The sequence below is a fragment of the Hypanus sabinus genome, chromosome 1 (assembly GCF_030144855.1).
Source record: "Hypanus sabinus isolate sHypSab1 chromosome 1, sHypSab1.hap1, whole genome shotgun sequence".
Lineage (NCBI taxonomy): Eukaryota > Metazoa > Chordata > Chondrichthyes > Myliobatiformes > Dasyatidae > Hypanus > Hypanus sabinus.
The window spans coordinates 131,678,680-131,706,152 of NC_082706.1; the positions used below are offsets into that span (position 1 = coordinate 131,678,680).

The 27,473-nt window shown below is 42.7% G+C and overlaps 1 protein-coding gene across 2 annotated transcripts in view; it reads right to left on the reverse strand.

Moving 5' to 3' along the window:
• Positions 1 to 4,251: 4,251 nt before the first annotated feature.
• LOC132397818 (centrosomal protein of 290 kDa-like) overlaps positions 4,252 to 27,473 on the reverse strand; it is a 100,278-nt gene continuing 77,056 nt past the window's right edge. For both annotated transcript variants that reach the window (XM_059976578.1, XM_059976574.1), the window contains 2 exons: positions 21,837 to 21,931; positions 4,252 to 9,981 (listed from right to left, as the gene is read on the reverse strand). In XM_059976578.1, the coding sequence (XP_059832561.1) occupies positions 9,829 to 9,981; positions 21,837 to 21,931 (248 nt within the window). In that variant the 3' untranslated portion in view covers positions 4,252 to 9,828. The remainder of the gene's footprint in view (positions 9,982 to 21,836; positions 21,932 to 27,473) is intronic.

A 27,473-nucleotide genomic window follows, 5' to 3' on the forward strand; every position in this document is an offset into this window, starting at 1 on the left:
GCGGAGGTGGGACAGATGCTCCTGGCGACTACTGCTGGCTATAAGGATGTCGTCCAAATAGATGAACGCAAAGTCCAGGTCGCGTCCCACTGGGTCCATTAGCCACTGGAATGTCTGTGTGGCATTCTTCAGGCCAAATGGCATTCGGAGGAACTTGAACAGGCTGAACTGGGTGATGAGTGCTGTTTTGGGGATGTCTTCAGGGTGCACCGGGATTTGATGGTATCCCCGGACGTGGTCTACTTTGGAAAATATTCTTGTCCCGTGCAGGTTTGCTGCAAAGTTCTGTATGTGCGGCACGGGGTAGCGATCTGGAGTTGTATCCTTGTTCAGTCTGCAGTAGTCACCACATGGTCTCCAACCCCCGGCTGCTTTGGGCACCATGTGCGGGGGGAGGCCCCGTGGGTTCTCGGACCTCCGTACGATCCCCAATTCCTCCATCCTCTTGAACTCCTCCTTCGCCAGGCAGAGCTTTTCCGGGGGGAGCCTTCATGCGAGGGCGTGGAGGGGTGGTCCCTTGGTCGGGATGTGGTGCTGAACCCCGTGTCTGGGCATGGCTGCCATGAACTGCGGAGCCAGAATCAATGGAAAGTCCACCAGGATTCTGGTGAAATCATAGTCCGACAGCGTGATGGAGTCCAGGTGTGAGGCCTGCAACTTGGCTTCACCCAGGGAGAACGTCTGGAAAGTCTCAGCATGTACTAGTCTTTTCCCTTGCAAGTCAACCAGCAGGCTGTGAGCTTGCAAGAAGTCCACCCCCAGGAGTGGTTGGGCCACGGCGGCCAGTGTGAAGTCCCACATGAACTGGCTGGCACTGAAATGCAGCTGCACTGTGCGGGTGCTGTAGGTCTGTATTGTGCTGCCGTTTGCGGCCCTCAGGGTGGGTCCTGGCTTCCTGTTGTAGGTGTCGTACCCTGTCGGGAACAAGACGCTGATTTCCGCTCCGGTGTCGACCAAGAAGCGGCGTCCCGACGTACAAGAGGCTATCCTGGTGGCCAGCCGCCATAGTCATTAGCAGCAGATGGCCCTGGCCCTGGCCCTTGCAGGGCGGGCGGCAACGGCGGGCTTTTGTGCCCCACCGCTGGTGGTAGAAACGCCACTGTTCACTGGCCTCCTCACTCCTGCCTCTGTGTTGCGTGCACCCCTCTGCCGGGCCTGGTCTGGTCCGCTGTTGGGTACGTGGCCTGGTAATCTGACTGACGGACGCCACACTCTCCCTCTTGGCTTTCCACAGCACGTCTGCCCGGGCCAGCATCTTGTTCATCAATGCTGATGGCAGTCTGTCTCCCAAACCATCCTGGTGAAGCAGGCGGGCACCCTGCTCACGCCGTGAGAGGCCAAAGGTCCCAATGAGCAGCGCTTTGAATGCTTCATATTTGCCTTCTTCTGGGAGCGACTGTATGAAATCTGCAACCTGGGTGGCTGTCTCCCGGTCAAGGGCACTCACCACATGATAGTAACGCGTGGTATCAGAGGATATCTGCCAAATCTGGAACTGGGCTTCTGCTTGGCTAAACCACACACATGGTCGCAGCATCCAGAAAGTCGGCAGTTTTAGCAAAACTGCGTGAACAGATGAAGAGTCTGTCATCTTTGGTCCAAATCCTGTTTGGACCGTCGGGATCACCAATGTAGCGATGTGCTACACACAGCGCTGAAATAATGACACGCAGTCGGTAAGTCGTTTCGAGACTAGTTTATTCAAACTTCGTGGCGCTGGCATTTAATCCCTAGCGCCTGCCCTCTCCGGGCAGAAATGACATCAGAGGTGCATTACCAAAGTCTCCCCCCGCGCACTGGCTATTTGTGAACCGGTTCGCCTGCGCAGAAAGTGGGTCACCACAGTGCAACGATAAAAATTGGTAATTGTCAAAGGGGTCAAGTAAAATTTCTTTACTTTCCTAAGGAAGTAGAGTTATTGGAATGCTTTCCTGGTCGTGGTAGCTACATGGTTGGACCAGGACAGGCGATTCGTAATGTTCACTCCTAGGAAACTGAAGCTCTCAATCCTCTCAACTTCAGTGCTGGTTATACAAACAGGAGCACATGCACTGCCACCACACCCCTCCTGTAGACAATAACCAGTTCTTTTGTTTTGCTGACATTGAGGGAAAGGTTGTTGTCATGGCGCCATATCATTAGGTTCTTTATTTCCTTCCTGTGCTGCAACCCACCATAATTTGAGATACGGCCCACCATCATGACTTCATTTGGAAACTTTTAGATGGAGTTACAGCAGAATCTAGCAGTTGTGCGTATATAGGATTAAAGAAGGAGGTTGAGAACACAGCCTTGTGGGGCACTGGTGTTGAAGCTGAGATCAATTTCGAATTCAAAACCAAAACAGATGGATGTCTGTTAGCCAAAAATATTAAGGGATGAAGGGAATCAAGTCACAGATACCCTCTATAGATTCTGCCTGGTCAGCTGAGATCCCCCAGCATTTTGTGTGTGTTGCTCTGGATTTCCAGCATCTGTAGAATACCTTGTGTCACAGATCAGCTATTATCTTTTTTAGTGGTACAACAGGAAAGCCAAGTAACAATATCAAGTTTTCTTACAGCTGACAGGAAGGCTGTTCTTTCCATTGAGTCCATGCCAGATCTCAGAGGATGCCTATTGGCCCCATTCTCGCGTTTATTTTCCTGTCTCCTATTCTCTCCCATATGTTCATCAACTGTCTTAATTCCCTTATTGCCCACTTGCACTAGGGGTAATTTCCAGCTGCTAATTAACCCACCAACTAGTGCATTTTTGGGATGTGGAAGCATCAATGAGAAATTCAGCAGATCACTAGTAGAACGTGCCAACTCCACACAGACAGTGACCTATTCCTAGTCGCCTGCAACTCCTTGGCTCAACTTTAAATTGACAATTTTGTAAAAATTACAAAAAGTTGAAAAAAAACAAATCTTCTAAAATAATTTAAAATATATACTTCATCTGCTTATATCCAGCCAAGTCACATGTGGTGAAAATTATAGGAGTTAGGATTTACATTGTGAAGTTATTTATAAAATTGTGTTCTGTGCATTCCACAATGTGTTACATGAGAACTATTGCTTCTGTTGTACTGTACATTATGGTTTTCCAAACACATCACTGTGGTCGTAAAAGGTAACCTCTGTCCCTAAGTTCTGTAGATTAGCACTATTTGTTAATGGAGCTCTTAATTTATGTAGCTGTGATGTGCCTGCAAATTAGTCATTTATTTTCCAGGATGCAAGAGGAAATATTTGCCATATTCCATTGAACAGAACTCATATACACTTCAAATCCCCAATCTCAATTCACCTGCTCTTCCCTTCCCAAAGGAGTAGAGGGGATATGGGTTTAATGCAGGTAAATGGGTTAGCATAGATAGACATCATGGTTGGCATGAACAACATGGGCATAAGGACTATGTATTTCTATGACTACAAAATAATGGTGTGATCTCGAGTTTATCCAAGAGGTTTGCAGTTCCTACTGAGTTTTCCTGGTGTTCTTTCCACTATAATTTGCCACAAACCAGTACAAATGACCCCAAAAAAAAAATCTAAGTGCAAATCCATTTGAGTTTCCATTAACTTAACAAAGGCAAAATGTAAGCCCCATCCATAAAATCGTCCGCAGTCCTCAATATGAACCAATCATTGTTAATACTAATCATTTGCAGGTCTTTAACGGTCTAAAAAGATCCTCAATCTTTTGGCCACTGGTACACCTTACCAAAGTATGACTACACACCCCAACATAAAATGTTGATTTTGAATATTTACAATGCGTTACTCACTTCTCATAGCCATTTTGAACAAAATTATATGCTATCATGATGAATATATTTTTATCAGCTCAACATTTTCTAGATATATTAAATTATATATTTCACATCATTTTGTTTTTAAAAACTTAGAATTTAAAAACTGGTTCAGAATAGATTTTGTCATTGGTGATGTGCAAATAAATTTGAGTGGAAACATAGGAGAAATTTTCAAGTGGGCACTTCTGTCCAGGCCAATTAATGGGCAAGAACAAAATTTGTACCCAGCAGACTATTTGTTTTTCAGACGATTCTGCATTTTCATACACATTCTTGACTTACTTAATTAACTCAGGTTAAATTCCACTGTTGTTCTGGTGGAATTTGAACTCACATCTCCATATGTTCGCAACTGATTATAGCTTGCTGATAGCAAAGTCAGATTACAGACTTTGGGCAGTATGTGTAATACAGTAACATAAATACAAGGATGAAAGATCAAGTTCAATTGCTAATTGGTTTATTATAGTCACCTACACCAAGGTACAGTGAAAAACTTGTCTTGCAAACTGTCACCGACAAATCATTTCATTACAACAGTGCTTTGAGGTAGTGCAAAGTAAAACAATATCAGAGTACAGAATAAAATGTACAGGGTACAGATATACAATGGTTAAGGTCACAAGAATGTAGATTGTGGGATCCGTCTTATCGTACTAGGGAACTGCTGAATCATCTTACACCAGCAGGCTTGAGCAGCCTTGAGCCTAGTGGTACGTGGTTCAGGCTTTTGTATCTTCTGTCCAATGGGAGAGGGAAGAAGAGAGAATTACAGCGTGGGTGGGCCTTTGACTTTACTGGCTGGTTTACCAATGCAGTGAGAAGTATACATAGAGTCTATGGAGGGAGGCTGGTTTCTAATGATATGCTGAACTGTGTCCACAACCCTTTGTAGTTCTTGTTGTCACGGGAACAAGCTGTGATATTTCTAAATAGGATGCTTTTGAGTGTGCATTGATAAAAATTGATGAGGGTCAAAGGGGAATGCCAAATTTCTTTGGCCTCTGGAGGAAGTAAAGCCACTGGTGAGCTTTCTTGGTGGTGGTGTCAACAGGTTGAACCAGGGCAGGTTACTGGTGATGTTTAGTCCTACGAATTTGAAACTCTCAACCTTCTTGACTTAAGCACAATTGATATAAAAAGGAGCACGTGTGCCAAGGATAAAAAAATCCTGGAGGAACTCAGCAAGTCATTTATGGAGGGGAATAAATAGTCAATGCTTTGGATTGAGACCCTTTGTCAAGACTGTAAACAAGAATAAGTGGGTGGGGTGAAGTGAAGGAGTACAACCTGACAGGAGATAGGTGGGACTAGGTGAGGGGAAAGGTGGGTGTGATGATGGGTGGGGGAGGGAGGAATGAAGAAAGAAACTGGGAGGAATAGGTGGAAGAAGTAATCTCATAGGAGATGGTGTACCATGGAAGAAAGGGAAAAAGGAGGGGAACCAGAGGGCGGTGATATATAGGTGAGAAGAGAAGGAATGAGAGGGTAACTGGAATGATGAATGGGAAAAGAGAGAAGAAAGGGGTGAAATTACCAGAAGTTAGAAAATTTATGTTCTTGCTATCAAGTACCCAGATGGAATATGACGTATTGTTCCTCCAGTCTGAGTTTGGCCTCATCATGGTGGTTGAGGAGACCATGGACAGACAATTCAAAATGGGAATGGAAAGTTGAATTAAAATGGGAGTCCCCCTTCCCAAAATCAATGACCAGATCTTTTGTTTTACTGACACAGAGGAAAAGATTATTGTCATGACACCATGTTACTAGGTGTTCAATCTCCCTCCTGTACTCTGACTCATCATTATTTGAGATGTGGCCCACTACGGTTAGTGTCATCTTCAAACTTGTAGATGGAGTTACAGCAGAATCGGGCAACACAGTCATGAGTATACATGGAGTAGAATAAGGAGCTAAGGATGCAACTTTGTTGGGCACCAGTACTGAGAATATCCATGGCTGAAATGTTGCTGCCTATCCTTACTGATTGTGGTCTGTTGGTCAGGAAGTTGAAGATACAATTGCAAATGAAGGAGTTTAGTCTCAGGCTTAGGGGTCTGGAGATGAGTTTCCTTATAATAAACAGAAATATGGATGTACCATGTGAGGCATGAAAGTCCCTGCACTATAAATTAACATTATTTTAGAAAGGTTAGGCATGCATCAAGAATATGTCAAATCATTGGGTAGAGGGGCAGCACAGTAGCGTAGTGATTAGTGCAATTGCTTTACAATGCTGGTAGTCACTGATCAGCATTCAATTCCACCATTGTCTGTAAGGAGTTTGTACATTCTCCTCGTGACCTTGTGGGTTTCCTCCCACATTCCAGAGATGCACGGTTAGGTTTAGAGTGAGTGAGTTGTGGATATGCTATATTAGTGCCAGAAGTTTGGTCTCACTTGCAGGCTGCCCCCAGCACAATCCTCAGAATGTGTTGGTTGATGACACAAAACGACACATTTCACTGCATGTTTCGATATACATGACAAAGAAAGCTAATCTTTAAAGATCTTAATCTTTAATGTTTACATGTCATAGAGAATAAGATCATATCATGGTGCAACTTTGTTTATTACTGTTGGGCCTCAGCTGCAGTGTTGTGAACAATTCAAGGCACCAGAGGGCTTTTGAAAAAAAGGGAATTCAATCAGTTTCCAGGATGAGAGATGAAGCATATGGGGGTGGGGGTGGGGGTGGGTGGAGTGATTAGAAAGTTTAGAACTGCTATCCCAGGAACAGAAGATTAAGGAGGGCCTAATAATTGTTTTCAAGACAATGATGGGTCTCTGAGTAGAGTGGATAACTCTTCCTACTGGTAAGCAATTTAATGTCAGAAATCTGAAAGCATTGATAATAGGTCACCAACCTTACAGCCTCACAGTCCCTAGCAAGCGTTCTGTCCCTTCTGATTGCCAACTTACACTCACTACCCTACCCCTGTGAGGCTTACTTTTGTCTGAACAGATTTGCTCCTGGTTCACTCGCTCAAGGACTATTGCCCAATCTTGGTTATTTGAAGAATGGCCTTGCAGTTTAATGGTCTCATCATCAGAAAGTGGTTCCAGTCTTTGCTCCTGTTCAACTGTGCAGAGCTTATATTAGGAGTCCAAGTGACATGAGTATTTGATTAGACCAGAAACTGGCTCTTTCCAATCATTAGTGCAAGGATCAAGGATGAAGATAGTAATAGGAAACTTGACAGTGAGGAAGACAGACATAAGATTTGTGGCCACAGAAAAAACACCAGGAGAGTGTGCCTTCCAGATTACACTGAATTGCAAAGACCTTGATCAGTTAGGCAGGGAAATGGCAATTGGATTTTAGCATAGGTAAGTGTGAGATGATGCATTTAGAGTAGTCAAACCAGTTTAGTATTTATACAGTGAATGGCAGGGCATTGAGTGATCAGGGAATACAAGTGCAAAGTTCATGCAAGTAGACAGGGTATTGAAGACATGTTTAGCAAGCTGGTCTTCATCAGTCAAGACATCAAATTTAGAAGTAGGGATATTATAGTCATTGGTGAGACTGCACTTAGTGTATTGTGTTAGGTATGAAACACCAGTATTGTTATACTGTTTACTTTTTAACTTGTATCGTATATGCACCTTATTATTTGTTAATTTATTTGAGATAATATCACTTTACTATGTGTTATGTGTGTGAGTTATATGTACTGAGTTGTGCACCTTGCTCTGGAGTACTGTGTTCAGTTCTGGTCATGTTACTACAGGAAGGATGTGGATACTATAGAGAGAGTGCAGAGATCTACAAGAAAGTTGCCTGGATTGGGGAGCATGCCTTATGAGGTTGACTAAACTTGGCCTTTACTCCTTGGAGCGACGGAGGATGAAGTGACCTGAGAGGTGTATAAGATGATGATGGGCATTGATCACGTGGATAGCCAGAGGCTTTTTCCCAGGGCTGAAATGGCTAACACTAGGAGGCGTAGTTTTAAAGTGTTTGGAAATAGGTACCGAAGGGATGTCAGGAGTATGATTTTCACACAGAGAATGGTGGATGCATGGAATGCAATGCTGGCAGCAGCGGTGGAAGCAGAAACAATAGGCTCTTTTAAGAGCCTCTTAGGTACATGGAGCTTAGAAAAATAGAGGGCTGTGCACTAGGGAAATTCTAGGCAGTTTCTAGAGTAGGTTACAGGGTTGGCAGAAAATTGTGGGCCAAAGGGCCTGTAATGTGCTGTGATTTAAAAGAGACCCACGAGGTACCTTCTTCACATAGATGATACTTATCACTTGGAACAAGCTGCCTTAAGTAGTCGAGGAAGGCACACTTGCAACATTTAAAAGGCATTTGGAGAGGTGGAGAATGGAAGATCATGGGCCAAATGCAGGCAACTATGATTAGCGAGGTAGAAGCTGTAGTTAGCATGGACCAATTGGGCCAAAGGACCTGTTTCCATGCTGTATTGGTGTATGACTGAAAGAGCATGGGTGAAAGTAAGGTGGGAAGGAGCAAATGAAAGGTGATTAATGAAGCAGTTAGGAAGACATGAGTAAAAAATCAGTGCTTGGTTCTTTGGATGGTTAATTTGGCTCTCCCCACAAACTCACTGTGTGACACATTAGTGTGGGGAGACGGTGAGTTCAGCTTAATGATGTATTGGAGAGACCTCTAATGGTGCAGCAACTCATGAGCACTTGGTGCCTGCAGCTTTAGCAACAAATTTCTGACTCAAGCACGTTTGTACTATAAGAAACACGTTTGTACTATAAGATAACAGCTGTCATATTTGCCCTAACCCATCATGTTCATTTTGACTTTGTTAACCCTTGTTGTGGTTTTGATAGTCTAAACATCGGAACACCAGATCTGGGCTGTACCTTCCAAATATCTAGACCTGACTTACACTACCTTACTTTCCCTTTTCTATTTTCTAATTATGATTACTAATTTAAATTTTTATTATATTTACTTTGATTTGTACTTCAGGAAGCACAAAGCGCAGAAACAAATAACACTGTGATGATTGTACACTCTAGTATCAATTGCTTGGTGGCAATAAAGTAAACTTCCAAAACCTATTCCAGATCGGTAATGAAAATCAAGCAACAAGCAAGGCCATAGAACTTCAGACCTGTTAATAATTACTTGTTATTGCACACAATTTAAATCAACTCACAATTATTCCATTGTTTCTTCATTAACATCACAAAGCAGGCTTTAACCTGTTGCTTTACTGGAACCCAAAGCAAAAGAAGAAATGAATGACAATGCCAACCAGAATTTTTCTCTATATTGGCACCATCATGGGCTGTGGGTGTCATTGGGGTTGCCAGCATTTATTGTTGCTGATTGGCATTGTGAATATTTGAGTATCTGTTAAGGCACTTTATGGACCAGCTGAGAGTCAAACACATTGATGTGGGTGTAGAAACACACAAGACAGTCCAGATAAATTCATCAGCTTTCCTTCCTTAATAACTGAGTCATTTTTTTGATCACAGTCCCTGAACTTAGCTTTTTATTCCAAATATATTTAATGATTTGAATTTAAGGCTCCCATGCTATAGTACAAGGCAGCCTCATCAGATTAATAGCTCTAAATACTGGTCCAGTAACTTAACCACAATGCTGTCATCCTAATATCAGCCAAAATACCAGAGGGAAGTGCATTTGAAAATAATGCAATAAAGAAATGTCCTTAATTTGGTGGTAGCACTCTGAATCAGAACATAGTAGCTTCAAACATCGCAAAAATATGTGCCATTTAATCTAGATGTAGTTGGGAATCTTTTCTTTTTGCTGAAATCCTAAAGTAGCTCTCTCAGGTGACTGGCACAATTCAGATTAACTTGGTAACTCCTGCTGCTCAGACACTGTTTGGACTGCTGTTCTTCCTCTCTCATACTGGTTTTCTCCTACCTCTCACTGAATATTTCCAGTCTTATGTTTTATCACTTTTCTAGTATTTGCAGATTTATTTTTGCCTTTGGAGCTCAATTATCTCAGAAACAGACTTTAATATTCTTCAAAATTAATTTACTAATTAATAAATGAATTATATTTTGTCAATTTTGTGACCACTGGACACATGGACAAATGGAAGCCCATGTTTTTCACACATTTTTTGTAGACACTTCTCATATTCTTTATTCAGTTTAGCAGATTCATGCAGAGCATACTTCAAATCTTCAATTTCTTCAAAGAACCCCTGTAAAACCATGCAAAATATAAAACTAGTTTATAAAACCAAACATTCAAGATGCTCATGAAAATCTATCTTTTTTTTGTTCCGAGGATGAAGAAACAAAAAGGTTAAAATGGCAATGAGAGATTTGGTTATTCATGTGAACTATATCTCACTCCCACATGGTCCTTGTTTCAAACCAAACTATAAATTATATTCTATGGCAACAAAGTGTGTTGTAATCTGATCAAATGGAATGGTTAGGTAGCAAATGCCCACGCTGTGCAACGTACCGCCTACTGAGCACAAACAATTTATAACCTACCACTGTTTATAGCAACAGCTTAGCTACAAGGTGATTCCTGATTATTGGATTAGGCACAGCATTAAACAAGAACTCAACGTATGCTAATTTCATTACTTTACCTCCATAGCAGCAGTTGTACTCAAATAATTTATAAGAGACTTTTTAAAACAAAAGCTTTAAGAAATTTATGTCCAAGAACTAGTGAAGAAAAGGATAAATCAGGCAGGGATGATTTGATAACGCTAAATTTCAAAGCTAAAAGTAAATGTGTGGAGAAAAGATTATTGAAATGTGAGTAGAGGACGTAGCCTGTTCCATCATGGCCAGAGCCTTCCCCACAACTGACTGCAACTACATAAAGTGCTGCTTCAAGGTGTCATTGACATCGAGGAACCCCACCATCCAAGACATGCTCCCTTCTTGCTATTAACATCAGGCAGGATTCAGGAGCCCAAAGTCACACACCACCAGGTATAGGAACAGCTACTCTCCTATTACTGTCAGTTTCTTGAACCGACCTTTACATCCCCAACCCATATCTCAGCAAACACTACTGACCATCTCCAGCACTACCATGGACTGGCACTTGACTCTGGTTTTCTTGCACTAATTTTTTGTTTTGCATAGTCTTTTTCTTCAGTTTGGTATAATTTATATTTGGCATCAGCCCAAAAGTCAACTGTTGGTTCATTTCCATAGATGCTGCCTGATCTGTTGAGTTCCTTCAGCATTCTCATTTCCAGCATCTGCAAATTTTTTTGTGTTTATATTTTGTGTTTTGCCTGAATCTATGTGCTTGTGATGCTGCTGAAAAGATGTTTTTCATTGCACATATACTGTGGGCAGCACAGTAATGTAGCAGTTAGGAAAATGCCATTACAGCTATGTATACAGCTGTCCTCCTATATTCCAAAGATATACAGGTTAGGGTTAGTGAGTTGTGGGTATACCATGTTAGTGCTTAAAACATGCTAACACTTGCATGCACAAACTGCGCCAAATTGATCTGATCCAAATGCCACATTCATTGTATCTTTCCATGTACATGTAACAAATGAAGCTAATAGTATTCTTGCCATAAGACAATAAACTCATGAGCAACGCTAAATGAGGCAGTAGATGCAGGAATGTAACCCATAAACACAAATGGCACAATACATTTTAACTCAGTTACATAGGAGCAGAATTAGGCCATTTGGCCCATCAAGTCTGATTTGCCATTCCATCATGACTAATTTATTATCCCTCTCAACCCATTCACCCCATAAACTTTGATGCCCTGATTAATCAAGAATCTATCAACCACCACCTTAAACATACCCAATGACCTGGCCCGTACAGCCATCTGTAAATGAATTCCACAGATTCACCACTCTCTGACTAAAGATTTTTTTTCCTCATGTCTGTTCTAAATAGGTGTCCCTTAATTCTGAGGCTGTGCCTTCTGTTCCAAGACTCCCCCACTATAGCAAGCATCCTCTTCACACCAATTCTATCCAGAATTTTAAACATTTGATAGCTTTCAATAAGATCACCCATCATTTTCTAAACTCCAGTGAGTACAAGCCCAGAGCCATCAAACACTCCTCCTATGTTAACCCTTTCTTGTGAACCTTTTATTATTTCTTGCGAATCTCCTCTGGACCCTCTCCAATGCCAGCATGTCGTTTCTTAGATAAGCAACACAAAACTGCTCACAATACTCCAAAAGTGGACTGACTAATGCCTTATCAAGCCTCAGTATTACATCCTTGCTTTTGCATACTAGTCCTCAGGAAATGAATGCTAACATTGCATTTCCCTTCCTTACCGCTGACTCAACCCTCAAATTAATCTTCAGTTGTCCATGCCTTTATTCAGACTGCCAAAGTACATGTCCATGCACTTCCCTACATTATACCCTATCTATCACTTCTTTCTCCATTGCCCTAATCTAAGTCCTTCTGCAAGAACCTTACTTCCTCATAACTACTTGCCCCTCCAACTACAGTGGTGCTAGAAAGTTTGTGAACCCTATAGATTTTCTCTATTTCTGCATAAATATGACCTAAAATGTGATCAGATCTTCACAAGTCCCAAAACTAGATTAAGAACATAATAAAATAAGAAATAGGAATAGGAGTAGGCCATCCGGCCCATCAAGCCAGGCCCGCCATTCAATAAGATCATGGCTGATCTGTCTGTAAACTCAGCTCCATCTACCTGCCTTTTCCCCATAACCCTTAATTCCTCTACAAAGTAAAAATCTATCTAACTGTATCTTAAATATATTTAGTGAAGAAGCCTCAACTGCTTCCCTGAGCAGAGAATTCCACAGATTCTCCACTCTCTGGGAAAAACAGTTTCTTCTCGTCTCCGTCCTAAATCTTCTCCCCTGAATCTTGAGGCAATGTCCCCTAGCTCTAGTCTCACCTACCAATGGAAACATCTTTCCTACTTCTATCTTATCTATCATTTCAAAATTTTGTATGTTTCTTTAAGATCCCCTCTCATTCTTCTTAATTCCAGTGTGTATAGTCACAGGTGACTCAATCACTCCTCATAGGTTATAAACCCCTTCATCTCTGGAATCAACCTGGTGAACCTCCTCTCCGCTGCCTCCAAAGTTAGTATATCCTTCCTCAAGTATGGAGACCAGAACTGCACACAGTACTCCAGGTGCAGCCTCACCAGTACCCTGTATAGTTGCAGCATAACCTCCTTACCCTTGAATCCAATCTCTCTAGCAATGAAGGCCAATATTCCATTTGCCTTCTTAATAACCTGCTGTACCTGCAAGCCAACTTATTGCAGTTCATGCACAAGCACTCCCAAGTCCCTCTGCACAACAGCGTGCTGCAACCTTTCACCATTTAAATAATAATCTGCTCTTCTATTATTCCTTCCAAAGTGGATGATCTCGCATTTACCAACGTTGTATTCATCTGCTAGTCCTTGGCCCACTCACTTAATCTATCTATATCCCTCTGCAGACCCTCCACATCCTCGGTACAATTTGCTTTTCCACTCAGTTTAGTGTCAATAGCAAATTTTGCTATGCTACACTCAGTCCCCTCTTTCAAATCATCAATGTAAATGATAGTGGGCCCAGTACCGACCTCTGTGGCACCCCACACACCACTGACTGCCAACCGGAGAAACACCCATTTATACCAACTCTCTGCTTTCTATTGGTTAACCAATCTACTATCCATGCCACAACACACACAAAATGCTGGCGGAACACGGCAGGCCAGGCAGCATCTATAGCAAGAAGCGCTGTCGACATTTCGAGCCAAGACCCTTCATCATCTTATAGATCTTATAGATGCTGCCTGGCCTGCTGTGTTCCACCAGCATTTTGTGTGTGTTGTTGTTTGAATTTCCAGCATCTGCAGATTTCCTCGTGTTTGCACTATCCATGCCAATACACTTCCTCTGACTCCATGCATCCGTATTTTATTTATAAGTCTCTTGTGCAGCATCTTATTGAACGCCTTTTGGAAATCCAAGTATATGACATCCACCTGTTCCCCTCTATCCACTGCCCTCATTATGTCCTCAAAGAACTCCAGTAAGTTTGTCAAACAGGACCTGCCCTTTCTGAATTTATGCTGTGTCTGTCTAATGGAACCACTCCTTTCTAAATGTTTCACTATTTCTTCCTTCATGACAGCTTCAAGCATCTCCCGACTACAGATATTAAGCTAACTGGCCTATAGTTGCCTATCTTTTGCCTACATCCTTTTTAAAAAAGTGGCGTGATATTCACTGTCTTCCAATCCGCCGGGACCTGCCCAGAGTCTAGGGAATTTTGGTAAATGATTACCAACAAGTCCACTATAACCTCCACCAATTCCCTCAGCACCCTAGGATTCATCCCATCATGACCAGGGGACTTATTTACCTTCAAGCCCCCTAGTTTGCTCATCACTATCTCTTTAGTGATAGTGATTTTATCAAGGTCCTCACCTCCTATTTCATCCATAACATCATTCTTTGGCATATTAGACATATCCTCCACCATGAAGACCAACACAAAATAGTTGTTCAAAGCTTCAGCCATTTCCTTATCACCCAATATCGATTTCTCCTTCTCATCTTCCAAGAGACCTACGTTGATTTTAGCCACCCTCTTCTGCTTTATATATTTATAAAACCTTTTGCTATCTGTTTTTATATTTTGTGCTAATTTACTTTCATACTCTATCTTCCCTTTCCTTATTTTTTGTTTAGTTGTTCTTTGTTGCTATTTAAAGTTTTCCCAATCTTCCAGTCTCCCACTACTCTTTGCAACCTTGTACACATGAGCTTTTAATTTGATTCTACCTTTTTATTTCCTTAGTTATCCAAGGCTGGCTTTCCCCACACTTACTGTCCTTACTTTTGACTGGAATATACTTTTGTTGAGCACTGTGAAAAATCCCTTTAAAAATATTCCACTGTTCCTCAACTGTCCTACCAAACAGCCTGTGCTCCCAATCCACATTAGCCAACTCCTCCCTCATCCTGTTGTAGTCTCCCTGTTCAAGCATAATACACTAGTTTTAGATCTAACTATTTCATCCTCCATCTGTATGCGAAATTCAATCATACTGTGATCACTCTTTCCAAGAGGATCCCTGACTACAAGATCGTTAATCTTACCTGTCTCATTGCACAGGACTAGATCTAAGATAGCATTTTTCCTTGTAGGTTCACTAACATGCTACTCAAGAAAGCCATCACGGATAGACTTCCTTGACCAACCTGATTCACCCATCTATGTGGAAAAGAACCCAATTTTACCTTCCAACTCAACCTGTAATTGATTCACAGGCTTTCTGGTACCAAGCCATTGTCTCTAGCCGGGTTGTTGCTTCTGATATCAGTCCAGCCTTTAAATTTTCTTCATTCAATTTGGGAACTACATATTTCCCTTTTCCTTCAATAATAATATTCATCTCACCACCTTTGATCTCCTCACTAACTTTTAACACACCTTCGAACACAAACACCTGGGAACTCTCACTTCCCACTATTACCAAGGTTAACCCTTTCTTCACTGAACCAAGTCCATCTGATCCACAAGGACTGCATTCCTTTTCAACTGAATCAAATACCTCAGACTTTTTCTGAGCTCCATTACTAGGATCAGTACCACGTGCATCCACATCTTGGATACACTCAAATGGGACATTTGCCTCTTCCAGGCTTTCAATACCTGTACCCGGTCCAAATTCTAAATTCCCCTGATTCTTCCAGCTACTCTCTGGGCAACTCCCTTCCGGAGTAAACTAAACCCCGCGGGCTGAAACAACCTCATCTGCCAACCCAGCAGACTTCTTCAAGGTAAGGGCACCCTTTTCATCTAGGACTGCCCTCATTTCATTATCAGGAACACCTTTAGAATTTTCAACTTCTTCAAACAGTTCTCCCAAACCAGACAGATCATCCATGTCCAACTCTGGACCTTTTAACAGCTCTATCTGTTTCTCATCTTTATTTCGTACCTCTAGAACTTTTCTCCTCGCTAAGGGCAGGTCTACCTCCTCTCCCTTACTCTCTTTCACTTTCCTATTCTCCGTCCCCCCCCCCCCCCCTTGGTACAGGGTCGGTAAAAACGTCTCGGCCAAATCAATACTGGCCTGACTTAAACTGCTTTCTGTCTTAGCTGCCTTTCACGACATGCTGCGAGTGACCGCTCATGCGGGATAGATCTTGGAATCTAGGGGTGGGACCGCAATGCTCACTGGCCGGCTCATCAGCGTCATTGCTGACCAAACCTTACCACTGGCTAAATCGTTACCAAGAAGGACGTCCGCATCAGTTCTTGGGAATTCTGACCGCACCCCTATTTCAACTGGTCCAGATACCAACTCACAATTTATAATGATCCTATGCAAGGGCACCATTTCCGTCCCTTTTCCTATTCCTTTCACAGCTACCATTCCCGTCTTGCGACCAAAATCTAGCACCTTACTGCTAATCAATGATAGTTCAGCCCCCGTGTCTCTCCAGATCCGTACTGGAGCTGGTGTTTCTCCCTCCCTCACAGACACGGTTCTGTTTGACATACAAGTCTCAGATCCTTCTCGTACTCTGTCTACCCGGGGCTCTCTTGTCGATTTACTGATTACCATGGCACATCCAATAGGGACTGCTGCTTTCCCTTTTCCTGTCTCTTTCCTTGGAGCAAAGCACCTAGATGCAATATGCCCCCCCCCTTTCCACAATTAAAACAGGTCAAGCCTGGAAATCTCTGGCTGTCTGGCCTTTCCCCCTCAATCTTACCACTAGCTCCCGGCGGGACCTCTGCCTCAGCCAGTGGGCTTTCTCGATCATTCCCACAGTCTCTCTGGGAACTTTTATTCGAGGAAAACTTTGTCTTGTGGGTTAGGGCATATTCATCTGTGAACCTGGCAAATTCTGAGATGGACTTATTCGGCTTCTTATTCAAATACATCCGGATATCCTCCAAAACACAACCTTTAAATTCCTCAATCAGAATTAACTCCCTGAGACGCCAAAAACCCTCTTCCACTATTTCTGCTGTACACCAACGGTCCAACAGCACACCCTTCTCATAGGCAAACTTGGTATTCGTCTGATTCCACCCTTTCTTTAAATTTCTGAACTTTTGTCTTACGCTTCAGGTACCAATTCGTAAGTCCGGAGAATGGCCACTTTTACTTTGTTATAACTCTCCGCCTCTTCCTCCTCCATGGACAACACCGTATATGCTCGTTGTGCCTTCCCTTTTAACACACTTTGTAACAACGCCACCCACTGATCTCTGGGCCACTTCTGATTCACTGCCACCTTCTCAAAAAGCAAGAAATAACTATCAATATCCGTCTCCTCAAACTGAGGTACTAACCTCAACTCCCGACTAACATTAAACCGCTCCTCTCAGTCTGACCCTTGATCTCTTCACTCTTGCCTTAACTTCTCCATCTCCAAGTCATGTTTCCTCTGTTTCTCTGCCTCCCTCTCCTTCTCGGCTCTTTCCTTTTCTTTCTTAGCTCCCTCCCTCTCTTTTTCAGCTGCTTCCAGCTGTTTTAACTGAATTTCATGCTCCCTTTGTTTCTCAGCCCTGTCCTGCACCCTTTTCACCTCAAACGCCTTTAGCTGGAGCTCATGCTCCCATTTCACCTCTAACTCCTTTAGCTGGAGCGCATGCTCCCTTTATTTGTCGGCCCTTTCTTTCTCTCTCTCGGCTCTTTCTTTCTCTTTCTCGGCTCTTTCTTTCTCCTTCTCAGCTGCTTCCAGCTGGTTTAACTTAATTGCATGTTCCAACTTTAATTTCTCCAACTCTAACTGAGCCGTCCCACTAGCTGGTACCTTTTCAGGGATATTTTCCAATACCTCAGCTGCAAACACATTCTTCTCCATATAATACTCAGTTATGGCCCTTCACACCTCCCGCTTTTTCATTGACAACCTCACCTCTGTGAGGATTAGCCCTTTCGCCAGATTTATCAAGTCCGATTTGGTGGCCACCTCTAGTGCCTCGAGAGTCGGGTTTTCTATAAATTCATCCACGTCCATCTTTGCTGGTTTCCTGTCTGGCTACCCGCTTAACCAGATCCAAGTTTGGACTTACAAGCCCGATTCACTGGCCTCCCAATTTGGTGTCAATTCTCGAGACAAGAACCCCAATTGTTACGTACCCCGTAACTGGGTCACTTACCAGCAAAGATAGAGAGGTCCGTTGAAGTCTGATGGTACTAGTTTTAACAGTATTTATTGATAAAAATACACAAAAATAATATCAATGCAAACAGAGAGATAATCTACGTCATCAATACTAAATCTAAAAGCGCGGGTATAATAATAATCAATAAGAAATAGCTCTATCATTGTCTAGGGGATAATGTATTGTCCGATGGAAATATAAAAGTCACTGAAGTTCATTCAAGCTGCAGACTGCAGCCTTTGGTTGGAGTCAAGAGAGAGGGTTTAAACTTGCCCATTCCTTTTATGATGTCAATCCTTCGAGAGTTGATGGGGGCTGATTGCTCCTTTGTGTTAGCTAAAGCCGTTCTTCCGTGGCAAGACCCACGAATTCCGAGGCAGATGGAAAAGGACGCACGTGGGCTTTTCCACCGGCTTTCGCTATTACGCTGTTACAGGAGTTCTAGCGTTTCTTCTGGTGCGTCTAAAGGGGCTGTTCCCCAGACCCTCTTTTATCCCCACTCACAGGGTCTCAGATGTCACTCAGGGTGGAATGATGCCATCCCCCAACCAGCCCACGTTGCCTGAGGGCTTTCATGAAGCATAGTACTCAATACACAATTCCATCTCCAAGAGACAATGACCTTTTCTGTGGCTTTGTATCGCTGAGGGCCAGGACATTCCAAACGTCTCTCTCTCATTTCCTGGGTCTCCTGCCCTGACTTAATAGCGATCTTGTGATTCTCAAAAAGGAGGGGCACAGGCGTAACATGGCATTTTTAGTTGCCTTCAGTTGACTTTTAAAAGGTTCCTAATCCTTTAACTTCCCAGTAGTTCTTGCTATATTAGTACATGTCCTCTCTTTTGCTTTAGTGCGGTCTTTGACTATCCTTTTCAGCCACAGTTGTCTTATCCTTCCTGTAGAATACTTCTTCAGCTTTGGGATGTATCTTTCCTGCACCTTCTGAATTTCCCCCAGAAAATCCAGCCATTACTGTTCTGCTGTCATCCCTATAGTGTTCATTTCCAATCAACTTTTCCTCTCTCATGCTTCTGTCATCCCTTTACCCCACTGCAATACTGATACATCCAATTGTAACTTCTCCTTCTCAAACTACAGGGTGAATTCTGATCACTGTCTCCTAAGGGTTCCTTTACCTTAAATTCCCAATTCAAATCTGTGTCATTATTATAACACACAATTTTATATATACTGTTACGGATGTGCCACAACTCTGAGGGGCCGAAGGGTACAAAGTAGCCCCCTCCTTTTTGAGAATCGCACGATCACTATTAAGTCAGTTCAGGAGACCCAGGAAATGAGAAAAAGACATGCAGAATCCACAAAGAGGTTGGAATGTGTCCTGGCCTCCGAAAGGCGGAACCATTGATAACTGCTATTGTCTCTTGGAGACGGAATTGTGTATTGGATACTGTACGATTCATCGAAGCCCCCAGGCAATGAACTGAGGGGAGGGGGGTTGGTGGAGGGATTGCATCATCCCAACCTGATTGACATTTGAGACCCTGTGAGTCAGGATAAAAGAGGGTCTGGGGTACAGCCCTTCAGACGCACCAGAAGAAACGCCAGAACTCCTGTAACAGCGTAATAGCGAAAGCCGGTGGAAACAGCCCACGTGCGTCCTTTTCCATTTGCCTCAGAATTGGTGGGTCTTGCCACGGAAGAACGGTTTTAGCTAACAACAAAGGGGATATCAGTCCCCCAACGACTCTCGAAGGATTGACATCATAAAAGGAATGGGCAAGTTAAACCTCCGTCTTTCTCTTGACTTCAACCAAAGGCTGCAGCCTACAGCTTGAACGAACTAAAGTGACTTTTATATTTCCATCGAACAATACATTATCCTCTAGACAACGATAGAGCTATTTCTTATTATATATTAATATATAATTATACCTGCGCTTTTAGATTTAGTATTGACGACGTATATTATCTGTATGCCTGCATTGATATTATTTTTGTGTATTTTTATCAATAAATACTGTTAAAACTAGTACCATCAGACTTCAACGGAACTCTCTAACTTTGCTGGTAAGTGACCCAGTTACGGGGCACGTAACAATACAAACAGAGGCACCCCAGCCTCTCTGCCTAAATAACTGTCCTTTCAATGCAATCTGCATTCTCGGATGTTAGGTTCCCAACTATGACCTTTAAGCCATGTCTCAGAGATGCCCATAACATCATACCTGCCAATCTGTGCTACAAGATAATCATATTCCATATATTGTGTGTATTGGAATATAACACTTCTAGTCCTGTATTCATCACTCTTTTTGATTTTGGTCCCCACTTTAACCTATCCCACTGACTGCAAAGTTGTCTTATCATCTGCCTGTCCTTCCTCACAGTCTCTCTACACACTATATCTTGTTGTATATCACCTGCCCCATCTTCAGCCATATCACTCTGGTTCCCATGCCTATGCTAAATTAGTTTAAATCCTCCCCAATAGTTCTAACAAACCTGCCCGCAAGGATACTGGTCCCCATTGAGTTCCGGTGTATCCTGTCCTTTTTGTACAAGTCATACGTTTCCCAGAAGAGATCCCACTGATCCAGAAATATGAAATGCTGCCTCCTACCCCAATTCTTCAGCCACATATTCATCTGCCAAATCATCCTATTCTCACTGGCATGTGATACAAGTGGCAATCCAAAGATTACTATCCTGGAGTCCTGCTTTTCAGCTTTTTGCCTCACCCTATAATTTCTCTTCAGGACCTCCTCCCTTTTCCTACCCATGTCGTTAGTACCAATATCAACCACAACTTTCAGCTTTCATCCCTCCCTTTAAGAGTACCGTGGACCTGACCAAGACATCCCCGATATACCATCCAGGTGTCTCTTTCACGTCCACAGACTCTGCTTTCTGCTCCTCTAATTACGGAGTCCCTTATCACGACTGCTCTGTTCTTCTCTTCCCCTCCCCCACCCTTTCCTTCTGAGCCACAGCACCAGACTCAGTGCCAGAGACCCGATCGCTGCAGATTCCCCCAGTAGGTCGTAGCCCGCCACCCTCCCAACAGTTTCCAAAGTGGTATACTTATTGAAGGGAATGGCCACTTGGTATCCAGCAATGACTGCCAATTCCCTTTCCCTCTCCTGACAGTCACCCTGGTATCTGTCTCCTGCAACTTAGGGGTGACAACCTCCCTGTTGCTCCTATCTATCACCTCCTCATTATCAAGAATAAGCCTAAGGTCATCCAGCTGCAGGTTTGTTTCTTTAACACAGTCTCTAAGGAGCTGCAGCTTGCTGCACTTCATGCAGGTGCAGTTATCAGGGGGACTGGAGGTCTCCCAGATTCTCACATCTCATACAAGGAACATACCACCACCTTCAGATCAATTTTCAGCATACCAACTATGTACTAACAGAGAAAAAAACTTACTAGAAGCTTACTTAGAACCTCTGCCTGTGCTTGCCCAAGCCTGTTGAGCCAAAATCAAACCACTCTAACAATGGCCCACTCCAACAATAGCTGCTCCAACAAAGCCACCCTGCTTACACCTTTTTTTTTATTGGCCTGGCACTTATTGCAGCTGCAAAAAAAGTCAAAAGCACCAGGGCTTTTTTTAAACCTCTCACTCCTTCATCAACAAATGACTTCTATTCCAATACCAAACTATGCTGCATCAAAATCTCTATATGTGTATCACCAAACACGAAGTTTACTGCACTTAAATGGTCATGAGTCATTAACTCTCAATCACAGCAACAAAATGGGATATCAATTTTCATGGTATAGGATATGTTTTATCATTGAAGTGTGCATCCCAAGAGATATGGTGAATGGTTAAAATCGATACTTTTTGGTGTTGAAGGACAGTATCTGTGCTGACCAACCAAGTGTCAGTAACACAGTTAACAGGTATGGAAGGGGTACAGCAAGTAAGTTGTGAGAAATCAATACCTTATCCAGTCCAGCCAACTCATTCTTCAAGCTGTTTTTCTCCTTTGTAAGTCTGTCCTTTTCCTTTTGCAGTCTTTCTACCATGAAGAGAAGTTCTAAAGAAAAGCACAAATATTAAACATAAAAATATTAGATTCCAAAATGGTAGCTATAAACTTTTAAAGCTAACTGGCAAAATTGTGTGCTTGTTATAAGTTTAGTACTGCTTTAAACAGATTAATTTTGTTTTAAATCAAGGAAGTCCTTTCTCTTTAATACCTGTTAGTTCAGTCCCAAATGAGAGCAAGTGCTCTACTGATTCCATAACACAAAGAATCACTTTGGAATCTCTTCTTTCTCTCTACCCATCTATCTAAACAATAATCAGATTCCACAGATATCATTACCTGAATGAATTATCTTCCAGTCCTTCTTAAATACTAAGCTAGCATTCAAGGACTGTAGATGCTGTATCTTTCCACAAAAAGAAAGTCAATATGCCAATGAAGAAGATGATTTGAGAGAAATAACATGGGAGAAAATTAACATGTGCATGGATAATAATGGAGAAGTCAGACAGATTTGTTATTTGACCAAAGTGTTTATATCTTCGCCATAAAGATCAGAGGCTGGAAAAGAGGGTGCTGATGTGAATCTAGACTCAAAGGATATGGCGAGAAGGCTGGTGTATGGGGTTGAGTGGGATCTGGGTTCAACCATGATGAATGGCGGAGCCGACTCAATGGGCTGAATGGCCTAATTCTGCTTCTATGTCTTATGGTCTTCTAAGAGTATCTTAAATATCTTGAATGTACAATATCTGCCTTTACCACCATCCCCGGCAGCGCGATCCACATACTCACCATTCTCCATCAAAAAAACCTTAACTCTGACAGGACTCATATGTATCAATACATTCAATGGAAGTATTGTGAAGAATGGTTGTTGCTAATATCAATGGTCTGGATGGAAAGGGCAACCAGAGAGAATCAACACTGATTAGCTAAAGTAGGTTAAAGCCTCCTCAGTTAATGTGCTTGTGATACAACGTTCTGTTAAACTTCTAGAAGTTGTGATTCTTGGACATGAAAGCCCATTGATTCAAAGCAGGAAGCAGCAGCACAGCCAAGTGATCAGATTGACCAAACTGCAATGAGGGGCAGAACAATAGGAGCCTCCGATTGTGGTACAGCGTTGACAGAGTGTGTTTGGTTCTCTGGTATTGAGGGTGACATGTTGATGGTAGTTACACAGATAATTCTTCAGGCTTGCCCAATGAAGCCCCCAGTAATGATGAGGAAGGCATTGGGGTATGCCATTTTATGTTTAATGACACTCATTCAAGTGCTACATCTGCCTAAGGCAGGACATAGACTACAGTCAGGAAGACAGTGGAGAACTCCCTCAGTAGGTAAAACAGCACTCTACCAGCTGTACAAACAAGCTGGATGAACTCAGCAGGTCAGGCAGCATCTGTTGAAATGAGCAGTCTACGTTTCAGGCCAAGACCTTTCGTCAGGACATACAGGACATACTCTCTCAGTCCTGACGAAGGGTCTCGGCCCGAAACGTTGACTGCTCATTTCAACGGATGCTGCCCAACCTGCTGAGTTCATCCAGCTTGTTTGTACAAGTTGATTTGACCACAGCATCTGCAATGTACTTAGTGTTTGCTCTACCAGCTGATGTTGCAAGTTCCAGAAGCAGGAATGGGACAAGACTGTCACGTTCATGCACCATCACAAATTTATCATTAAACAGATGCTTCTTCCCTGAGAGAGGTTCCCTTCCCTGACACAGTTGTCTGGTCCACTCAGTTGATGAAGAAACCCTCGGGCTGGTGCACTGTGTCCATTGTGTTGGGGACAGCCATATTCTCTGTGAAACAAGAGTACATAGCAATCACTCATATCCCACTGATACAGCAGCCCTACTTCTAGGCCTTCTATCTTGTTCTCCAGTGATTGTACATTGGCCAAAGATGCCACTGAGGAGGACCTACCTTAAGACTTCCCTAACAACCACGTTTTCCAACATTATGGAGGCCTCCATGAAACTTCCAGGTGCTCTACTTACATTCGGGAAGGTGGAATTTGCTAAGTTTGTCAGGTGATCATAAGATCGCTAATATATTTAAATAGTTTAACAGCCTGTTTGATACAGCAGTATTCCTGGCTGCAGATTTGAGATTTAGAAGTTCAGAACATGTTCTACTGCCTTCATAATGTCACCCATCTCCAGCACTATTTTATAACTCTGTACAATTTATATTGACTAAAATACTGAATGGACCAAGTGCATTATAAAGTCAGCTAAAGTGAAAGACAGGAAATTACAATGTCAAGATACAAAGCTCAGCAAAGGTTTACAGATAGGTAAGTTGACTGGGTAAAAATATCGCAGATGGACATAATGTAGTTAATTCAAGGTTGACTACTTTGGTAGAATAAGGGTGTTAGTGAGCCTGAAGCAACCAACATCTATTGGTCGGCTATCAACCAATTCCATCCCGGGCAGGTGGGGCTCGTCAGCCTTGTCAGGACATCCGTCTAGGAGAAGGACACTCCGACATAACTCCTACGACCCAAGGACCTTGCTGTCACCGTCCCAGCTTACTAGGCAATAGCAGTTCATCTGCAATGAATACGGCATAGGTATGTAAAGGGTGGGGCCAGTACTGCGCACACTGCACTCCACCTACAAAAAACCATTGCGCAGGCCAAAGGACGCACCCACATCTACGACCAACCACCAAGCGGCCGGGTCTCCCTGTCCCATATTGGCCTCATCAGCCACCAGCCAGCCTGCAGCAGACGTGGGCAGTCACATTCCTAAATCTTCGTTCGCAAAGCCAATCCATGAGAACCAATCCCACGCTGACTTTCTCTGATTGGTCATTGTTCCAGACAACATCTTGAATGCTCTTTTGCACTGTTGATTTTGGCTGTGTGGTTTATTCCATGTTCCAGCTTTGTTCTATCTCCGGGCTCAGGATCTCATCAGTAGTTATAGGCCAGCAAACACAACAGTTAGCAATGAGATGCCGTATTCAGGGCAGGCACCTTGTTCTGAAAATCAGGTACTGCTGAACATGAGCATTATGTCAACCACATCCTACCCAAGAACCCGTGTGACCTATCATTTCATGAAACTGTCCAACAGCAAAGAGCCACACTCTGCAGTGTTCGCTACCACTGTTTAAAACTTGTCAAACACGACACCAATAACTTTATCACATATGCTGGTGTCATCAATCATAAATGTGAAAAGTTCAAGCTGGGTAATTTGAATTACAGTTCAAATTCATAATTTTTATTTGTGGACTTGCCGATGCAGCCCCCTGGAACATGACCCTGATATGACTCCAGAAGTTGTCACTCAAGAGCGTCAGCGTTTGATCAACCTGAAATATAATTCCAACATGGTCGAGCAAAATCGTATCAACACAATTTCTAATGGGCCATTCATCATCACTTAGCAAGTCTCCAAGGGCCAACCACAGCCTGTTGGAGTTGTGGTGCATGGCATTGTGCAAGAAAATGCCAATGCAAGAACCACATATGCAGTATATGACAACACCATTGTCACAAAGGAGGCTTTTGCCACCCTTCACTGTCTTTTAAGCCAGTGAAACACAAGGGCAAGTGATTTAAAGACCATCAAATTCTACAAGCAATTTGATGACTACATTCAAAGTTAATTTCGCCACAAGAAGATGGTACAACAGTTTATCAACAATCATTTGGTCAAGCTACAACTCAAAATGGCATTAGACATCATCATTATCTCCAAATGCATGTGGCAGACACTGGAGACCCCACCAGTCCAATCAACTCATCACTGTGCCTGCAAGGTTCGGGTGAACTGCACTGCAAGGTGAAGTTGTTAAGTACTCACATTGGGCAGCTCCAGTAGTCAACATCAAGAAAACCAATGGTAGTGAAGACTTCTCAACTATTCTCAATACAGCATTGGAGACACATTAGTACCCACTATCAGTACCGACAGATCTCTCCACCACATTGAACTACGGACACTACTTTGCAAAGTTAGACTTGGCTGAAACCTACCTCCAAGAAGTGGCAGAAAATTCACAGGAGCCTCTCACCATTACAATACATAAAGGGTTATTTTCCCTCCTCCGTCTATCTTTTAAAGGTGGCTCCTTCAACATTCCAGCAGCTTATGGATACCATGCTAAGTGGATATTGACAGTGTTACAACACCCTTACGAGGGCACAAGTCAGAAAGAACTATACCATCACCTGGATTATGTTCTGAACCTGCAACAAGACTTTGAATTGTGACTTCTGGCAGCAAAATGCAGCCTCTTTCAAGTACAGGTATCTGAGGTTCATCTTAGGTGAGCATGGTCATTGCTCAGGTCCAAAACATCACTACAATCTTAAAGATGCTTCCATCATCAGATGTCAGGTTCAAAGTAAATTTGTTATCAAAGTACATATATGTCACCAGGTACAACCCCGAGATTTAATTTCTTGCAGTCATTCACAGTAAATACAAGAAACACAGTAGAATCAATGAAAGGCTACCCCAACAGGACGGACAAATAACCAATGTGCAAAAGATAACAAATTGTGCAAATACAAAAAGAAAGAAAGAAAAGTAATAATAATATAGAAACAACAAATATCAAGAACATGAATATCGAGAATTGAAACTTGCAGAAGATCAACAGTGGCTAAAGAGTAATACAGGAGAGAGCTGGAGAACTAGCTTGGGCACAGTAGTATACAGGAGATGTGGAGAGGCATGAAAAACATCACTGGCTTCAATCAGCCTAGCTCGGGGGTCGGCAACCTGCGGCTCCCGAGCCATTTGTGGCTCTTTCACCTCTGTGCTGCGGCTCCCTGTGGCTTTGGGAAATAATTGGTCAGTATTTAATTAAAATGTATTTTATGTTAGTTTGTTAGCTTTTGAAATGTAATTCTAAATTTGAAGATTATGGTGATCTTGTACAATCTAAGTGTGGTGACACATTTCCTCACAATTAGCCAGCATTCAGGCTAAGGGAGATAGCCTACGGGGGTTTGTGAGTACGCGTCTTTTGCAGCATCTGCGTCCATGGGGGCTGGGTTGAGGGAGGCTTAAAAGCAAGGCTGTTTAGTTCGAATAAAGTTATTCGACTGCAGTTTACTGACTGCGTGAGCACACCGCTACAACGTGTTTTTATCGCTATTAATATACGTCACCACTGCCAATACCTGACACCCGCCAGTGCGCGATTTCTTTAATTTTTCGATCCAAGGTAAGCCAACTATGGAGAATTCTAAAAAAAGAAAAGTGACTGAAGAAAACAGAACGTTTAATGATACGTGGACAGATTCATTTGCTTTCACTGTTGACGAGACTGGTTTACCGGTATGCTTAATATGCAATGAGAAACTAGCAAACAACAAAAAGTCAAATGTCGCAAGGCATTTCCAGAATAAACACGCAGCCTTTGCTCAAAAATATTCGGATGGAGATGAGAGAAAAAAAGCCGTTTCGGAACTGATGCGGAAGGTTGATCTGAGCAAAAATCATTTCCAGAAATGGATGAAGTCTGGAAAATCAACGACATACGCCAGTTATATTGCCGCTCAGGAAATAGTCAGGCACGGGAAGCAGTTTACAGATGGTGAATATATAAAAGAA